The sequence below is a fragment of the Parasteatoda tepidariorum genome, chromosome 7, assembly GCF_043381705.1.
Source record: "Parasteatoda tepidariorum isolate YZ-2023 chromosome 7, CAS_Ptep_4.0, whole genome shotgun sequence".
Taxonomy (NCBI): Eukaryota; Metazoa; Arthropoda; class Arachnida; order Araneae; family Theridiidae; genus Parasteatoda; species Parasteatoda tepidariorum.
In genome coordinates, this window is record NC_092210.1 from 18960814 (window position 1) to 18980344 (window position 19531).

At 30.7% G+C, this 19531-nt stretch overlaps 1 protein-coding gene and 1 long non-coding RNA gene across 2 annotated transcripts in view; one reads left to right on the forward strand and one right to left on the reverse strand.

Moving 5' to 3' along the window:
- Window positions 1-19531, forward strand: part of LOC122270402 (uncharacterized) — a 201760-nt gene that overhangs the window by 6995 nt on the left and 175234 nt on the right. The gene's annotated exons all lie outside the window — the stretch shown is intronic.
- LOC107436764 (follistatin) overlaps window positions 1685-19531 on the reverse strand; it is a 90183-nt gene continuing 72336 nt past the window's right edge. Inside the window, exons 4-6 of the mRNA XM_016048570.3 lie at window positions 18150-18371; window positions 11561-11788; window positions 1685-9745 (exon numbers count right to left, since the gene is read on the reverse strand). Coding sequence (XP_015904056.1) covers window positions 9681-9745; window positions 11561-11788; window positions 18150-18371 — 515 coding nt within the window. The 3' untranslated portion in view covers window positions 1685-9680. The remainder of the gene's footprint in view (window positions 9746-11560; window positions 11789-18149; window positions 18372-19531) is intronic.

Genomic DNA, 19531 nt, shown 5'->3' on the forward strand with positions numbered 1-19531 from the left:
AAACTGTTAATACAACTACATAATTTAAAGTGAGTAAAATATTTAGATCAGATTTTTTATGAAACCATACCTAAACTTTTCTTTACGCTGTATTTCGAAGACTGTTGCGACATAAAATAACGCTTTTTAGTGAATAATACGCAATTTCTTTAAACTGACACATAAAATAACGCCTTTTTAGTGAATAATACGCAATTTTTTTAACTGTCACATAAAATAACACTTTTTAGCGAATAATATGCATTTTTTTAAAAATTATTCTGAGTTTTTAACATTTATTCAAGATTGTTAAGTTTCCCCGATATTTAGCAAGCGCCCTCTATTGCTAATTAGGAAAATGGTCCAAAATATCGATAAGAAGAAATAAAAGGCGTTTGTGAAATAATTTCGTAATACTTGAAAAGTTACCCCAAAAGTTACCCAGCCTCCATCTGGGGGTTCTCAAAAGTGTAGAAATTGAGAATTATTCATTGATTTTTTTTCATTTTCTGTTAAGTGGAAAAACCTCACTAAATAGGCCAATTTAAAAATGTTTAACAATTTTTAAAGTTAAGCTATTAGATAATTCTTTACGGTTTGATTTTACATAGAGTTTAAAGTTAGAGATTTGCTTCAAGTTAACACTTATTTTTTTTTTAAATCCCTGGGCGAAGGAACTTCGAAAAATATCTTAATAATAATCATAACCATCTTTTTCAATTTTCAAATTCCGATATATTGCTTTATCAAAACGAGATTTTAAATTATTTCATTTCAATTATTTCATCTAAAGTCGTCGTGGACTTCCAACTCCTAGTAATGATGTTAGTTTCACCTATGCGAAACTCGTATCGATGGAAATTGAACTAGCCGTTTTTTATTCTAATAACAGCAATTTCATAAATATTCTTTTCTACTAAGTACCCTGTTAATCTTATTTTGATTCAGTGAAAATAAAACATTACAATCGAAACTTCGTCTACTTTCCGACTTTGAGCCCTCGGATCTCTATTGCATCGAAAATTTATCGTTAATAAAAATTATGAACTTTTTAAAAATAACTGAAATTTTCAAGTTTTTAACAATACAAGTTCCCGGACTGATACTATCAGAATTTGTATCACACTTTTATCGCGAAATAGAGATATAATATCGACTGTTGAAATTGCGAAGGAGATAGAAATGTATGGCTTACAGTTAGAACACTAGGCATTTACTTTCCCCAAATTTCAAAATTAGTAACAAAATTCGTCAGAAGATGGCGATTCTAACTATAAAGCACACACTTTAAAACCATAAAGCAACAATTTTTGCTGCAGGTCAGACTGTTTTAACTGAAATATTTGTTCGAGGATCTGCTAACGATTGCAGCAACAACCGAGTCTGTACCTCTCTGTAGTTGCAAGTGATTGTTACTTTATAAGTCATCAGTGTTCAGTTAGCATGCCCCATCTTTTGAGAAACTTAGCATTGAATTTTGAAACTCAAACATATATAAAAAAAAAATCTAGCTTTCTATGCTTCTATTTTTATCCCCTTTCTTTTTTTCTTAAACTGATTTTTGAAATCGGTGGTAATGTTTGGAAAATTTTCTAGTAAAATAAGATTGATTAGGCAAATTTGCAGACTTATTTATGTAAATGCTGTTATTCAAAAACGTCTTTATAATTTAGTATATTAAATAAGTAAATAATAATGTCACATGAAACAGTTAAAAGTTTTATTTTCGAATCAAACATATACACTATATCTCTATGACTAAAAATAAGAACATGAGGTATTAATCAAATGATAAAAATCTTGTTTTTAAATTTATGATGTAACAACATAACAAAGAAAACATAAATTATTTTTTTTTTAAAAATGCACAATTTATATACATTAAGTTTGAGAAGTGTGATTACGCTATATACTTAAAAGCAATGCTTTAGGATTTGAATCAAAATATACTGATATTTAAAAATATTCATAAAATTTGTTTAAAAGAGGTATATACGAATATACAAAAAACATTTAATTTTAAAATTCTTTGGTTAATTAAATTGAGAATAAGAAATGAAGCAATGCTGATGAAGAAGAATAAAGACTTAATTTAATATCCAAGTATTTCTTACAACAAAAAAACAACGTATTTTAAAAGATAGATTCCTATTTTAGAAATAGAGGGTTAAGTGATGTTTAATGTTGAATCTTTTTACTTAATTTTTTTTCAATTTTTGGTTACAATTAGGCCAAACTAAATAAAGCTTTAAATAATATATGTGGATAATTGTTATAATCAATGATTATAACATCCTTGATATCATCATAGGTTACGATGAGTCATCATAGATTTAATGATCATATAATAATGAATTATTTAAGAACATCATACGAGCGGTGATCATGCATCAAAGTATATGATTAGTGATCATATGATAGTTGCAATAAATTATCATAAAATGCCGATGTTCATTGGTTTTATATCATAGTCTATGACCAATGATCAATGATAATAGTAAAGTATATAATCGTTTCTCAAAATCTAAGCCTTATTTAGTCCATTTTTTAGGGGGAAAAAAGTATTTTTATTATACGATAAATACAGGACTGCCGACTTTCTATGGCTTTTTGTGAAAATTTCTTCTAATGGTAGCTAAGTTTGTTTTAATTTATTGTTCTTTGTTGTGTAAATTTGATTAAAAGTCATTTTTGCACACCACTATAAAGCTTTCAGAATCGTTTGAATCTTTCAGAATGAAATTACCAACGATTCTGAAAGCTTTAATTGTCTATCACTCTAAGAAATATTTTGCAAAAAGCGTAGTAGTTGGCAATCTTGCGAATGATATAATCAGTGTTACGGTATATGATCATTAACCATATAATGCTTGAGATCTATGGTCACATCATAGTCCTGGATGGTCATTGACATATATTGGCTATAAGATTACAATCTGCGCGTGCGTTGTTTTATATCCATAATGGATTTAACAATAATTTACATAATTAATGATAGCAAACTATTTAATGACATTTAAAAAGAATTGATGATGTGATTAACGACTATGTTATTCAAAATGTAATTTAAATTAAAATCTGAATTTATGACTGGTTAAAAAAAAACTTAATTTATGTAATTTCAACTCGAGTTCAATTTCAAGGTGTTTTTATAGGATTTATTTTAATATAATTAATACCAATCATTTTTAAGGATGAATTTTTTTTAAAAAATATAATCAATAAAATCGATAAAACTATTCAATAGTTTTGAAGGATTTGACTAAATCTTAAATATCCTTAACTAAATTATTTTGGAAGGATTATTTTTGTAAGCATAACTAAATCTAAGTTTTATAAGACAAAATTTTGATTAAAAATTAAAACGTTAAATTTAATTTAAGAATTGGAGTTCTAAAGCATTGTTTCTCAAATAAATAAGTTCAACTTACATTAATTAATTTTCGTCGTATAGATAAATGAATGAACATATCAATTTATATCATCAAGATTGTTTTCTGAAAATCAAAAGGATGTCTTATGGACACACAGAACGGGAAGTAGACTCCTCTGAGAATATTAATTATGCAGACAAAATTTTAATTCGCAATTACTATTTTAAAATGACTTCAGAATTGAAATTCTGAAGCATTGTTTCTCTAATAAAGAAGCACAACTTTCGTATAATAAGAAATTAATGTTCCAACAGTACTATTTATGTCAAGGTCGTTTTCTGAAAAACGAACGGATATCTTATGGACCGTCAGTACATGAAGTAGACTCATCTGAGAATATTAGTGCTCTGTTTGCCGTCTCGGAAGTGTACTCTTCACGTTCCAAACATGCAAAGATTGTTTTTTGCATGTTTGGGACGTGAAAAAACAAACGGATATCTTATGGACGTCCAGAAGGGGAAGTAGACTCATCTGAGAATATTGGTGTTCTGTTTGCCGTCTCGGAAGAGTACTCTTCACGTTACAAACATGCAAAGATTGTTTTTTGCATGTTTGGGACGTGAAAAAACAAACGGGTATCTTATGGACGTCCAGAAGGGGAAGTAGACTCATCTGAGAATATTGGTGCTCTGTTTGCCGTCTCGGAAGAGTACGCTTCACGTTCCAAACATGCAAAGATTGTTTCTTGCATGTTTGGGACGTGAAAAAACAAACGGATATCTTATGGACGTCCAGAAGGGGAAGTAGACTCATCTGAGAATATTGGTGCTCTGTTTGCCGTCTCGGAAGAGTACGCTTCACGTTCCAAACATGCAAAGATTGTTTTTTGCATGTTTGGGACGTGAAAAAACAAACGGATATCTTATGGACGTCCAGAAGGGGAAGTAGACTCATCTGAGAATATTGGTGCTCTGTTTGCCGTCTCGGAAGAGTACGCTTCACGTTCCAAACATGCAAAAATTGTTTTTTGCATGTCTGGGACGTGAAAAACAAACGGATATCCTTTGGATGTCCAGAAGGTGGAGTAGACTCATCTGAGAATATTGGTGCTCTGTTTGCCGTCTCAGAAGAGAACGCTTCACGTTCCAAACATGCAAAGATTGTTTTTTGCATGTTTGGGACGTGAAAAAACAAACGGATATCTTATGGACGTCCAGAAGGTGGAGTAGACTCATCTGAGAATATTGGTGCTCTGTTTGCCATCTCAGAAGAGTACGCTTCACGTTTCAAGTATGCAAAGATTTCTTTTTAGATATTTCACAACGATCTTGAGATTGACAGTACCGTTGGCAAGTTATTGAAAAATCACACATGAATATATAAACCTAGACATCAATCTAGATCACAGACATCAAAACAACAAATGTTGAAAGTACTTTACAACAGACATATATGTATATATATAACTAGATTCTATTCATAAAATGTACAAGAACATAAATAAGACAGAATTGAACTTTAAGAAATGTATAGTCCTTACTCAACTTTGTTTTACACAGCGGGATCTTTCACAATACTAACACAAAAACCTTCTAAACATTAATATAAAAGGCAAATGATGTTAAGTGATGACAGTGGCAGTTGTTTGGTAAAAAATAAACAATTGGCAAAAACGCGTTTAAGAAATTTGTAATAAAAATAGTTTCAAATAATTTCTCATTCGAGTTACAATTCAGCTAAGAAATTGTTATTATAAGAAAAAACTCTCAAATTTATGCAGTATTTTCTTTTTCTTTTATTTCAATTATGTAATTTAGCATTTTAAAACACAAAAGCTTCCTATTAAAGAGAAAAGTCTTAAATTAAAATTACCTTTGATAGCCACAGGCAACAATAATCTTTCTTGGCGGAATCAAGATAAAACTTGCATTGCAGCATAAAAAATACTTCCAAATAGACAAAAAAAATTTATACATGACTCCAGAAACTGTCTAAAATTGATTGGTGAGTGATAAAGGTAATCTCCTTGCTCAATTCAAATAGTTTTGGGGGGAAATTGATAGTGATAGCGAAAAATGAAATTAACTCCAGCATTTTTCTTCTCACTAAGTTTTAAACGAAGTTTTCAAATGCACTTTAAATTAGACACACTTTGAAAACTTATTAAGAAGTTTTATATATTAGAAATTGTACTTTCAGCAGAACGGAAGCGTTATTTGCTTAAAAGTGTTTTTTTATTTATTTTTTATTTTAATTGTTAAACTTTTAAAGATATTCATCAAATTATAAGTTTTTAAAAAAGATAATTTTCCTTATTAACCCTTTGACGTAGCATTTTTATTAAACATATTTTTCAGAATTTTTCATTATTTTGTATCAATTTAGGTCGAAACAAGTGAAAAATATTAAATTTAACATGTAGCAATTCGAACTGAAATATGATGGTCCAACGTAAGGATAGCTATCACTAACATCGTGCATCTTAATCGAAATTTTGCAAGTCAGTTTTGACACTGGCGTACTGCCAATACATCTTCTCCATACACATCAGATAATTTCCTTCTTGCTTGAACAGAATTTTCATCTTCTCGCAAGCAAAAAATATGCGGAAAATTCAGCTTCTTACTTCCCACATTGGAAAGGGCACCAACGCTACCGCGTAGAATCAATCGAACTTTTTAACAAGCAATCCTTGCTACATCAGCTGTCAAAATATATAATTATTATGCGACTTAAATGAGAAATTGGCTGTGAAAAAATAGAATTAAGTCTTCTGTTGGGTTAAAAAATACGCAATTACTTTCCGAACCCATTTTATTAAGCACGATACTGAAGGAAATATGTGAAGTCCATAACTTAGTAAGTTCTTACAAGAAGTCATGCGTATTGCTCAGATCCCCAATGTCAGGAAAGAAAACCTTTTCTTTCCTCTTATAACATACTTAAAATGATAATTGTGATATGCGATACCCGTTTTAAAATGATAAACAATTATGTCTATCACTAACATCAGTCGTGAATGATAAAAAAACAATTATCTTTCCTACAGCAGACTAAAGGTTGTGATGAAAATATATTCTTTTATCGTTGCGAACAGTAAAGGCAATTGTCAGAAATCAGGAGATGCTAATATAATTTCGCAAAAGTGCATCTTAAAACCTATTTATTAAAATTTTATATTTGTATGTGACAATTTTCATTTTTTTTTTCTTCTTTTAAATGGTGAGTTTGAAAAGCGGTTACTAACTTCTCGAGGAGAAAGGGTACATCATAAGGATTGAAAAGCCGCTTTTACGCTTTCCTTATATTGGCTGGCTGTTCATGGGCATTTGAGTTGTTTCTTTTATTTTACTAAATTAAGCTGCCCTTAAAATTTTCTAATAATTATTATCAAAAATGGCTTTCAAAGTGGCCGGATTCAGCCGTTTTGTTGAATTTTACTGGTTTGGCGAAATTTACAGAGTTCACCAATTTAGTTGTAAAATCAGTAAGTTATTTCTGGGGCTGTTTAATTTAATTTCATACACGGTGTTGAACAGCCAGTCTATTTTGAGGTAATTGCTATCATTATTCAACTCGATGCCTTGGTAATTTTAAATCCAACCCAGAAGATAAGGAAACTCCTGGATAAGGCACTGGGATATCCCAGCGTTCGTAGAACTTTTTTGATGGAATTAACCCTCAGAATAGCACGAAGAAAAAAAAATCTCGAATGGTTAATTTGACGACAAGAGGATTCTAGTTCATAATCCGTCTAAAACTGGGAATTTCTTACGTAAGCACTGTGGTTGGTGTTAGTCGGAAGCAGAACATGATTCGATCAGCTATCACTGAGATTTGAACCTGGGTTGCCTCACTTATCAGTGAGTGTTCTATATCATTGAGCCATCGTGACTCGAGGGATATTTTTCACATAAACGATCATTGCAATTAAAATTAGATAATTAAAATAATAAATGAAACTCAAAAAATTAATTAAATAATAAAATTGAGATAATTTAGATAAATAAATGTACTGGTTCAAATGCGACCGTACAGTCAGTTCACAGTCTGTCAATCCTTATCATATGTCGTACCTCTCCTCCAAGCTATTAACTACCTTATATTAACACGTTGATCACACGTGTTGCTTAGAAGCTCTTGTTTTGTGGTATAGCAATACGAAGCATTCTACTAACAGATTAAAATAAATAGAAATTTTGCTTGTATTAAATAAAAATTAAGTAAATTTTAAATAAATTTTTAGTAATTATTTGAAAAGTTTTTTTAAATTTTTTTTTTATAGTTTTATATCATATATATTTACACTGTTAGTCACCAGCGTTAAATTTAGTGTCCGCTACCGATGACAGATACCGCGTTCAACGTGTTGCAAGAATAATCCCAAAAGGCAAAATTTCCATTTAAAATAAAAAAAATTACAAAATCCGTTGATTTTTTATTATATTTTAAACGTCAGTCAATTTATTAATACAATCTCCAAATTAATCGATTCATTTTTACACAAGCTGTGGCAGTTTTTTTTAAACCCATATCATACCAGCTACCAACCTCATCTTTCACATGATCAAAGAGCTACAGGACCGCTATATAAAAAAGTCTTTCAAATAAAGAAACCTGGTGTCCGAAATACAGGATACAGAATATATGATAATCTTAAGCCCAAAATATAGAATGTGTGATAATATTCCGTTGAAACTGCTTTAAGAGAAAAAGGATTAAACGGGCTGCTGTTGACAATGATTAACGTTCCATTCCCCCGTTTTGAAAATGGCTGTCTAAGTATTATCATTTTATGTATGAGCATTTAATGTGGTTCCAGCAGTTCGAGAGATTTTGCATAGCTTATGTCTGGCCTTAACCGTAATGATAAGCTTATTTTCTATCCCCTTAGTGGGAAATTTTTGAGCGGAAAATTTCTCACTCAAATAGAATTTAAATCTCAAATAGCGTTAGGTGAATCTTTATAAATCCTACTATTAACCTTTAGCTTAATGCTGGTACAACATGTGGACCACAGGTGATGGTACAACATGGACCACCGTAAGGAAAGGGTTAAATCCTACTCTAACTTTTAAGAGATTTCGATGAAACTGGAGATTTAACACTCTCTTGAGGACACGACATAGTCATACGAAAACTGCCACGAGACTGTAATAGCGCATCGACTAACTGAACGATTATATAGAAAAATAGAAAACTGTTTAAAGAGACATAAGTATTAAAGAAAAAATTAAGCATTTCTGCATACTTCAATTAAAAGACTTTCTGAAATTGCCTTACATATGTTACATTATTCGTTACGTAAAATTTTAGTACTTACTAGATTTTAAAATCACGTTTCGTCTTATTTAGTTATATTAGAAAAGTTTACATGAAAATCATGTAAAGCTTTAGGATGTCATCAGGAAGGTGTTTTGCATCTTTTAAACATCTTTAATGAAACACCTTTTTTTCAGTGAAATTGCGTAACTTGATAAGTTTAATACCTCAAATCAAATATAAGCGGTTCATAAAATTTTAATCAACTAAACATGTTTTGTATGCTGGGTGTTTCGCTATAGCCTCCTACAATGTATATTTTTTTTAGATTTCTTGTCAAAAAAGAAATTTATAAAATATAGTATGGTTAAAAATTAATATTTAAGGAAGATTAACGTTATCAAAATATGACGAATCCGTATCGAAGTCAATTAAAGCCAAATGAAAATTAATATAATTTGTCAATGAAATTCAAGTGTGACTTTCTATATGATTTTTAACCTTTCGTTACTTGGATTAAACTTAATGATTTGTAGTTTTTATGACTTCATGTTTGACTAAGAAATAAATACTTAATGGCGATGGCTATATCATCACAATTTATATGCTTATAGTTACGGACTTGATAATAATTCATACTAATTTTTGAAATCTAGCATTACCATTAAGGAATGGTATTGTGAGAGCTGTTTCATAAGCTCAAAATTGTACAACCTTCAGCCTGCTGATCAAGGGAAAATGTTAAAGACTTAGACATCAAACAGAAAAATAAACAAAAAGGAACTGAAATGCCATGGGCATCACTTATAGCCGACACTAAGTTCATACTACTTAAGTGGTACCATCTGGTATTTTTAAGAAGATCCACCAACATCGACTTATCTTAGAAGTAACATGCCACATTTAAACACCAAACATGCTTGTTTTCTATTTAGACCACTAGGTGGCGGCTCTCCACAGAAGGAATGTGATGTCACTCAATTTAATTTCCATTACTTCATGAGCAGATGGCAACAAATAGGCCTGTGGTCAGGACTACTAGCTCAGATGTTTTTTGTCCAGAAACTATAAGTGATTTTGAGAATCAAATACGTTCAAAGGAATAATATTTGTTTGTTGTGAAGTGGTTTCTGTAATAAAAAAAATTGAAAAAAAAAATGTTATAGTATTACTATACATTAACGAAAGGGGGGAAAGAAAGGACCCCGCACAAATCTTATAGAAATCAATTCACCATCAAAATGGCTGAAAATTTAACATGTTGTAGTTCAAAGCATATCAAAGCAGTTCAAAGCATTCAATTAAAAGTTTTAATTAACAAGGATAGTTACCGTTTTGATTAACAAGGATAGTTACCGAGATAGATATAGAGCCTCAAACATTAGAGACACAGGCAGCGGTCATTTTATTTTATATTTTATAACCGTCGTTGAATAGCCGACCCAATTTTGGGTTTACGACTACCAATGTTCAAATCCGAAGCTTTGTAATTTTGAACCAATCTAGAAGACAAAGAAACTCCTGGATCAGTACCCCCAGAGGTATGTTATGGGAACATGGAGAACTTAGTGACTCGACAGAATTAACGTGCATCAGTCAACTACATGGGGAGTCTTCGGCCGTCTGGGATCGAACCCACGACCTCTTGGACATGGACCCAGTGTTCTACCAACCAGGCTATCCCGGCCCAGGCAACAGTCATTTTTATTTTATTTTATATCCGTCGTTGAACAGCCGACCCAATTTGTGAGTTTACGACTACTAATGTTCAACTCCGTAGCCTTGTAATTTTGAACCAATCCTGAAGACAAGGAAACTCCCGGATCAGTACCCCCAGAGGTTTGATTTGTAATGGGAACATGGAGGACTTTGCGACTCGACAGATTTAACGTGCATCAGTCACCATTTACTACACGGGGAGTCTTCGACCGGCAGGGATGGTGAGTGCTAGCTACTCATTTAACGTTTTACGTTCTGACGTTCAACGCTAAATGAGCTTTACTAGCTTTTTCATTACTTAATCTAACTTTCAATACCTTCATGTGCAAAATACGAGTGTCAGTGAGAACGTTTGATCAAAATGTTTTGAACTACAGTATATAAAATTTTTAGCCAATATTTGACAGAGAATTAATTTCCATGTGATTTGTGCAGGGTCTTTTAAATACTTTAATTCACAAGTAACACATATAAGTTATACTCAATCATGTGTACTTCAGCACAGAAAGCTACAATTTATAACTAAACATTAACTAACATAATGCTACAATTAACTGCTACATTATTACACCTTGTTGCTATATTTTATGCCGTTGAGCATGAAATTTGTCGACGAGAAAAGAGCGTGACGAGCTCTTCGCATTAGCTTATAGCTCTAGTTGTGGTATTTTAGGTGTTTATTTTGTGTGATCATAAAGATAAGTTGTCACCTTCATGCTCCGGCTAATGTCGTGTTTGGAATTATAACTGGCTTATACAGCATTTTTGACCTGCGATGTGATGTTAAAACAATAACCAACCGGGGTAACAGTTTAATTTATGATATTATTTTCAAATCGTATGTTAAAATACAATATTAGCCGTTTAATTTTACTCATCATAAACTTACGTTATTTATTTATTTATTTGTTAATAAAGATGTCTAAGCTATCGTTTGAACTAGATCCTTGAGTAGAATGAATCAATGAAATTGTCTTAATTTTGTAGTTGCGAATGGCAACTAGCTGTTTACGCTATTTCTATTGGACGATCGTTTTTCCATCCCAGCAATCAATTGCCAATCAAAGTTAACTGCCAATGGACAGGTAAATGTTGTGTTGTCAACTGAGACATCTCTTTTATGACTATAAAACATATATATTTTTATTGAGTTATGTCAATGAAAAGCAAATTTTAAGAATTGTCCCTTTTATAAATTCAAAGAAGATAAAGAATATTATAGCTACCTTCGCATGGTCCGACGTGTTTGGCTTCAAGCAAGATCCCGTGTTTGCACGCATCTTGCATCATATGGCACCACGTTGAATACGTGTAATTATTGCTCGCACACAGCATCTCAGTTATAGGGCCTTGACACTGGTTGGGGCAAGTAACGCAGCGAGGAGGCCCTCCTTTAGGATCGATCAGACAGCCCTGGCCTTTACGGCACCGAATGTTATCGCAAGAAGCACCAGCTAGGGAAAAGAAGAAATGAGTAAATTATCAGTTATTAATAAATTAACTATAAAAAAGCATTTCGAAACATTTTAGAGCATTGTAACATTCATCAAAAACAAAGGCTAACATAAGACAACAAAGTGCAGCACAATGAGAAAGATTGGAAAGTGTAAAAGCAGACGATATTTTTAGAACTCTTCTTGAATTGCTTCAAACAGCTGAGTGAAGGAATTTATTGTGAATATACCGTTACAGGAAGGGTTTTCAAATTCGTTGAGGTAGATACTGCAATGGATTTCTGGTAACGGAGACGATTCGGAGCTTTTGGAAGAAAGAAGCTTGAACATAGATCGCCAACATATGAAAATGCTTGCCTGTAAACAGTTGTGTGAGGTTATCGTCTGATTTGCTAAAATCTATGAAATTCTTGACTTTATAATATCAATTATTTAATAAATTTTGATTTGTTTACTTTACTTGAAGTTTTTCTTTGACCACTCGATGCAGCATAGTTATGTCTACGCAGGGTGCTCAATTCATTGCTTTTAATATATACAAATACGCATTGACAAAAAAATTAGCGCACCAAGAAGGAGTCGTCAAAATGAAACGAAATTTTACATACGTAATGACTACTTTGATATAAGTAAATGATTAGAAAATCAAAGAAAAACGATAATCTTTGATTTTCTAATCATTTACTTATATCAAAGTAGTCATTACGTATGTAAAATTTCGTTTCATTTCGACGACTCCTACTTCGTGAGATAATTTTTTTGTCCATGAGTGTATTATCAGAATCCAAACCAAAAATGAAATAAAAAAGTATTTAAATTTTGGTCTCTTAAATTAATATTTAAGGAAGCAAGAAACGAAAAAACTACAGAAATGAGATGAATTACTATTGAGAAAAGGAGAGATAAAAAGATCAAAACCAGTTTATTTGTTTGATGAAACTTTGAGGCCTTTTTAAAATGTACTTTTTTCTTCTCTGTTACTTCCGGCAATCAAACTGGTTTTAATGTTTTCAGTCCTTCCTTCTACGTATTAGTCCGTTAAATTTCTATAATATTTACGTTTGTTCCTATTCAATTATTAGTTTGCGAATTAATTTGTATAATTTTTGACTTTATTTTTGTTAATGATTCTAAATATATTAGAAATTGTCATAACCAATTACCCTGTCCGAATTTCTGGCAAAACTATAAAAGAATATTTTTTTCATATAAATTAATCATAACATACGTTAATTGTATGTGTCTTCAAAAGCTAAATAAGAAAACAGAAAGAAAGAAAGCAAAAGTAGTTTTTTCAGTTTAACAGAATCCCAGATATACGAAGTCACAATTTAATATGTTAGCAAAAAAATTTTAACATTATCAAAGTTTGAAGAATTAGTATCGAGATCAATGAAATATTAAACGCATCAACACCATTGGTCGATCACATTTAAAATTGTTTCTCATAATCACCACTGTAGTTCCTGCAAATAATTTGAAAATCAGTCAATTTATTTTGCCATTCATGACTATAACTGGTAATTTAAATAATTTTACTTCAATTTGTTAATAAAAAATCTTTTGATTCGGATTGGTTTATGTATTGCCGTCTTTAAATAGCATATTCAGTTTTCTTAAACCACTATTTACGAACAAATAACCCAAGAAGTGGGTTTGTATCAATTATGTCACATTCAATTTACTCTAATTTGTTGACAAAAATCAATTGTCTCGAATTGGTTTATGTATTGCGTTTATAAATAGCATATTTAGGTTGTTTTTATTTCTTAACCACCATGAGCGAGCATCTGATACAAGAAGTGGGCTTGAGTCAGTAAGCTTTCGGATAACTTTAATTTTGAATCAAATCAGTCAATGGAATACCAGAATTAAATATTCCTTAAAAAAGAACTTGAATAATTAATATTATTCCGCAGTCATTTTACTTGGATCTGTTGATAAAAATCTATTGATTCCATTCGGCTTATGTTTTCCAGTTCGTAAATTGTTTATTTAGATTTTTTTTAAGCATCATCGGCGAATAAATCATCAAAAAAAAAATGAATGCGTGTGAATAAAGTTAGTTTCCGGATAATTTTAATTTTGAATCAGACTCATTTATATGAATACCAGAATCAAATATTGGAGAAAAACTAATCCGAATAATTAACTGATATTAATTCAAATTTATTTTATTTGAATCTGTTGAAAAAAATCTATTAATTTGAACCGATTTATGTTTTGTCGTTTGTAAATAGTCTAAGTTTTTTTTAAAATTTTTTATCCATCATCCACAACTTTTACTGTCCAGTCGAGTTGGTACCTAGATCTGGGAAGGCTTCAAGCAGCCACTAACAACTGTTCTCACAATCAAGTTCAAAGGCCTTTAACCACTGAACCGTCACAGTAGTTGAGTAATTATTCTAATAATTTAGTTCAAATCACTTAGTATCCTGATTTGCGTGATTCGTTTGAAACAAATCACTCCGTTCAACTCTCGTTGTTTGTAATGTTCGAATTTTCAAAAACACTACTAAATACCCAAACTCTTGCTTTATCCCGTAGCAATGTAGGCCAGACTGTAGTTTATTAAAAATAATTGCAACCAAACAATTTGAAAGTGAGGATAATATTATTGTTTATAACTGGAGAAAAAAAACTGCTTTCGAGTTGCGCAAGCACTCACCATAAACAATCAGAGATTTTTATGGCGATTTTAACCTCCTTTCTTTTGTTTAAAATTTAGTTGGAGATATTTTTATGCATCCTCGTGTTTTCCCTAAAGTTTTGGAGGAGGAAGAAAAGTGTGAAAGATAAGAACGGGGACTATTTCTGGTCTAGACATGTTTACTACACTTCGGAAAAAAACAGTTCTGAAAGAATGAATAAAAACAACTCAAGATAGTTCCTTCACTTTTAAGACACCATTTTGGATCTTTCCTTTTTTTGTTGTTGTTTCTTCCAATACTTAAACTTCAAAAAAATGGGTAGTTAATTTACGAAAAGAGCGAAAGCTAAAAGAGCCAAAACAAAACGTTCCATTTGGAAAAGGAACAGCAGGTAGCTCGTGTGAGAACAGCTATTTGGAGAAAACGAGACATCCCTCTCGAGAGGGGAAGATTTAAGCTCCTCAGGACTCGAAAGACATAAACAATGGTTTTAGTAATTACAGATCTTTAAACAGTTCATGCCTTCCCAACATTGTCCGAACAAAGCCGTTGCTCGCTTAACGTGTCTTAAAAAAGAGAAATAACTTAAAAGTTTTGAATTCTTAAATTAAACAAGTGAGTGGAATAGAAAGGGATTTGCTTCAGACGCTTCATTAGCCAAAGAATAAGTTATGAGTTTCAGATAGTTAAGTTAACCAGGTAGTAGTTTATAGGAGTGAATGTCCTGTTTAAGATTTCTTGATGGCAGTGCTAAACATTCTTTGGAATAGTTAACTAATCTTCTTAAAATGTACAGTCCTACAATTTACTTGTGAATTTAAATATTGCAATCGTTTAAAACAAATAGTTCTGGATGTTCTTGAAGGATTATCTACTTAAAGAGACTTTATTAGTTTAACCTTTTCAGAAGTAATTACTAAAATTGTGACTAATTGGAAATAAATTAAGTTTTTTTCCCTTATATAAAATTAAATAAGATAGCGATTTCATTTATAGAAAGTAATAAATTTTGATAAAGAAAGACAATTTTTATTTTATTTTATTTACTTTTTTTTATTTGTTTTATTTATTTTATTTTACATTTGTTTTTATTCATTAAAAACTACTCCATTAAATAAAACTGTTTTATAATTAATTTAACATATAATTTAAGTACATTAAAAAATTCTTAAGAATTTAATTATAGTTTTAAAAATATACTTAAACTTCTACTACTAAAATTAACTAAACTAAAAATTGAAATTAAAGTTTAAAAAAAAGTTAAAGTTTAAAGCAAAAATTTTAAAAATTTTAAGTAAAAATTTAAAAGATTAAATAGTAGGCAGTTGAAATACTATCTACATAAAAGAATATGAATGACATATTTTCATGTTTACTGATACTCACTATTACTTCAAATTATTCAAATTACCTATAAAAAATTTAATAATATTGAAAAGAATCAACAAATAAAAAAATACTCCAGTAGGACAATTATTTTGTCACAAAAGCTAACAAACTGGAGAATCATTGTCGTACGAATAAAAACGTTGAATTACACAACCAATTTGGTACAAAAAATGGACAATCATTATGAAAACGTAGAAACCTACCTTATAAACCATAATCGTCAAGGTATAAATAAAAAATTGAAATTGGACCACTATTCTTATACAAAGGGAGAAGTTTTAGGTGTTCCAACACTTGTAAACATACTTTGCAGCCAGCACACTCCTCACTTTTTTTAATACTCCCCAGCAAGAGGCTTTGACATACATTTGTCGGAGTAATCAATCTTCAGAATAATGCCACATCATTCAAAATCCCGTTTACTTTGTTTCAAAATGTTTTTAAAAAAAAAGAAGGAAAAGAAAGAAAGAAAAGTGAAAGAGGGGGGAAAAAGCGACAGTCGTCTTAGAACAAATTTCTTTTTCTGCTGTTTAAATGTCTTAAGGAATGCAAGGCCCTTTACTGACTGCAGTAGGAAGCAAAAAAAAAAAAAAACTGCTTTTTCGTCTTTTATTCTTAAAGCTAACTAGTTTATTAATAATTATCCTTCTTTGTAATCAAATAGCTGAATACCCGTTTTTCATTCGAGGTTTTAAAATGATTATAATAAATAAATTTTTCTGTAATACGCAATCGTGCTCAAAACTGTAAAGAATGAAGCCTAGTTCAGGCTTAGTAGTTTTTTACACTTCAAGTGTTTTTTTAAAATTTTTTTATATTGGTATAAAAGTGACTGGCAAAGTTTGAAATGCGGCATTCTCTAGAATTCCTAGGTATTGTATGTAACGCCTAAAATTAGCCGGCAATGTATGAAACGTTTCATATTTCACACGCATTTCCTCGTCATTCTTTAAAACTCCAAATGGAAAATCGACAATGTATGAAACGTTTCATATTTCACACACATTTCTTCGCCATTCTTTAAAACTCCAAATGGAAAATCGACAATGTATGAAACGTTTCATATTTCACACGCATTTCCTCGTCATTCTTTAAAACTCTAAATGAAAAATCGGCAATGTATGAAATACATCTCGGATTCGTTTAAAATATAATTAAATGTAATTCCAAATATCATTCAAGATTACAATATTTCCAACAAATAGGTAAATTTTAATTTCTTAATTTTTATATGAACATTTTGTTCATTTTTCTTTACGTATTTTGAATAAATTTTTTTAATGGCTCTCGCATTATTTTTTTCAGAATACCATAAGTATTTTTGAAAAATGTATTTCATTCAGATAATGGAATATTCCAGACTTTGTTTCATACTTTACCAAAACAGCATATGCAATTCTATTGAATACCAAGGTATTATACACAATGCCTAGGAATTCTACAGAATGCCAAAGTTTCATTCTTACCAGGTAACATATGTGCCATAAAATTGTCCGAAAGGTTTAGAATAACATTTGTATTTTCGAGAAATATGTCTCATTTATATGATAATCTATTCAAGATCTTTTTCATACTTTGCCTAAATGGCATTTGTCATTCGATAGAATGCCAACGTTTCATACTTTGCCGGTAACATACATGCTAAAAAATCATCCAAAAGGTAATTGGAATCAAATTTCTTATCTTTGTTATAACTTTTTATTATCATTAAAGATTTCAACCAAGAAAGCAAACAGAAAGACAGATTTTAAAATATTACTTCCTAAGTGGTAAAATTATAGCAAAAATGGGCCATTTGTATAAAATGACCCTTAAAATCGGGGAATTTGGCAGCTTTATATAGTTTTATGCATTTTAATACAAAAAGTACTTCCTACACTATGCAAATCTAGACATTTGAACAAAATGACCCTTAAAATCGGGGAATTTGGCAGCTTTATATAGTTTTATGCAGTTTTGTGTATTTTAATACAAAAAGTACTTTCTATACTATGCAACTCTAGACATTTGAACAAAATGACCCTTAAAATCGGGGAATTTAGAAGCTTTACATAGTTTTATGCATTTTAATACAAAAAGTACTTCTTATACTATGCAAATCTAGACATATACGTTGTAATTATAAAACTTAAGTATATGTTAGTCCATTGAAGGAGACTGATCGTATTGATTAAGCCACGAAGTTTCTATGAATCAATGTATTGACGTTATATGTATAAGTATATATTGACTAAGTATAAATATATATATTGAGTATATTATATATTGGAGGCTGAGGAGAATATATATTATCCGAGTCAAAGTGAATTGTGTTGACTCACCTTTACATTTGCCTTTATAAGCATGAGGTACAGCTTTCCCTTTGACACAAGCAGCTTGCCGAATGTGACAGGAGCTACTGTAGGTGACGTTGTCTCCACCGCAGACGAAGTCACGTGGTGAAGCTCGAGGACAGAAGCCTTGACATCGAACGCAGTGTGGCCGCAAAACTTGATCCAGCAAACAAGTCTTTCGCCCAGCACAATGAACCATGTCGCAGGTCTCTGCATCAAAGGACAAATGTCACTTATTAAACCCATATACAACCATTTGTAATTATGATCGTGGTAAATCTGTCGCGAATTTGTATTGTAAAAAGGAATTAAAAGCCATATAAACATCTAACGAATAGATAAAAAAGAGGTGTCTGTAGTAGCCTATTGCTTAGTTCATCAAAAACTATTGAAAAGTAATTATGTTACAGGTGATGGCTTATAGGAATCACATGCCATTCTTACAAATCACATATAAGTGATTTATAAGAAGTGCAGCTCAGGGTAAAAGCTACGAGTACAGAGATCTTTCAATATTACTAGAAACTGATTTCCCCCTACAAAAACTCAAAACTAAATTTATTTAGAAATTGATTATTTCGTAACATGTTTTAATGTTTTAAAAATTTTATAATAAAAGCGTATAAAACTTGGGTATATCATTTTAGCGAGATAAATTAATAACTGAGTAAGAAATGGATACACAAGTTTCACGAAATCTTCTTCGTTTTTGACGAAACCGTTTCCTGGTATATATGCAAAGAGTGAACATTCCGTCCAAGGGACTTAGTTGCGGAAATATTTTTAAATCACTTTTGTACGTTCTTTGCAAGTGAGAGACATCTTTCTCCCTTCTCGCTTTATATGATCCTATTTGTGTTTCATTTTGAAATTTTGAGATATTTTTATTTCATGCTTTTTTTAATTATGTTTTGCTTTCACTATGCTAACAAAATATTAGAAAGTAGTATTCTGGTCGATATAATCGTGTGAGATGATGACGAGATTATATCTTTTCATTGATAATTTTTTTAAGTTTTAATTAATTTTTTAAATTCTCTTTTTTGTTTAATTTCGTATATATATATATATATATATATATATATATACACTGNTCAATGAGAAGAACTTTTAATGAAAGAACTAAAAACATTTTGGTAAAGTTTTTCTTTATGGAATAAACAAAAATATACGATATTATTTATTTAAAGATAAGGATTAACTTAAAATCTAATTAACAATTTAACAGGATTTGAATTCAAGAATGTCTTATTTCTCAATGTTAATCTCTTTTCTTTTACTCCTTGTTATCTTTAACTGCAAGTATCACTCATCTTATCAGTGCAAAGCAAAAGAAAATAATTGCATCTTGTGTTTATTTATTTTAGTCT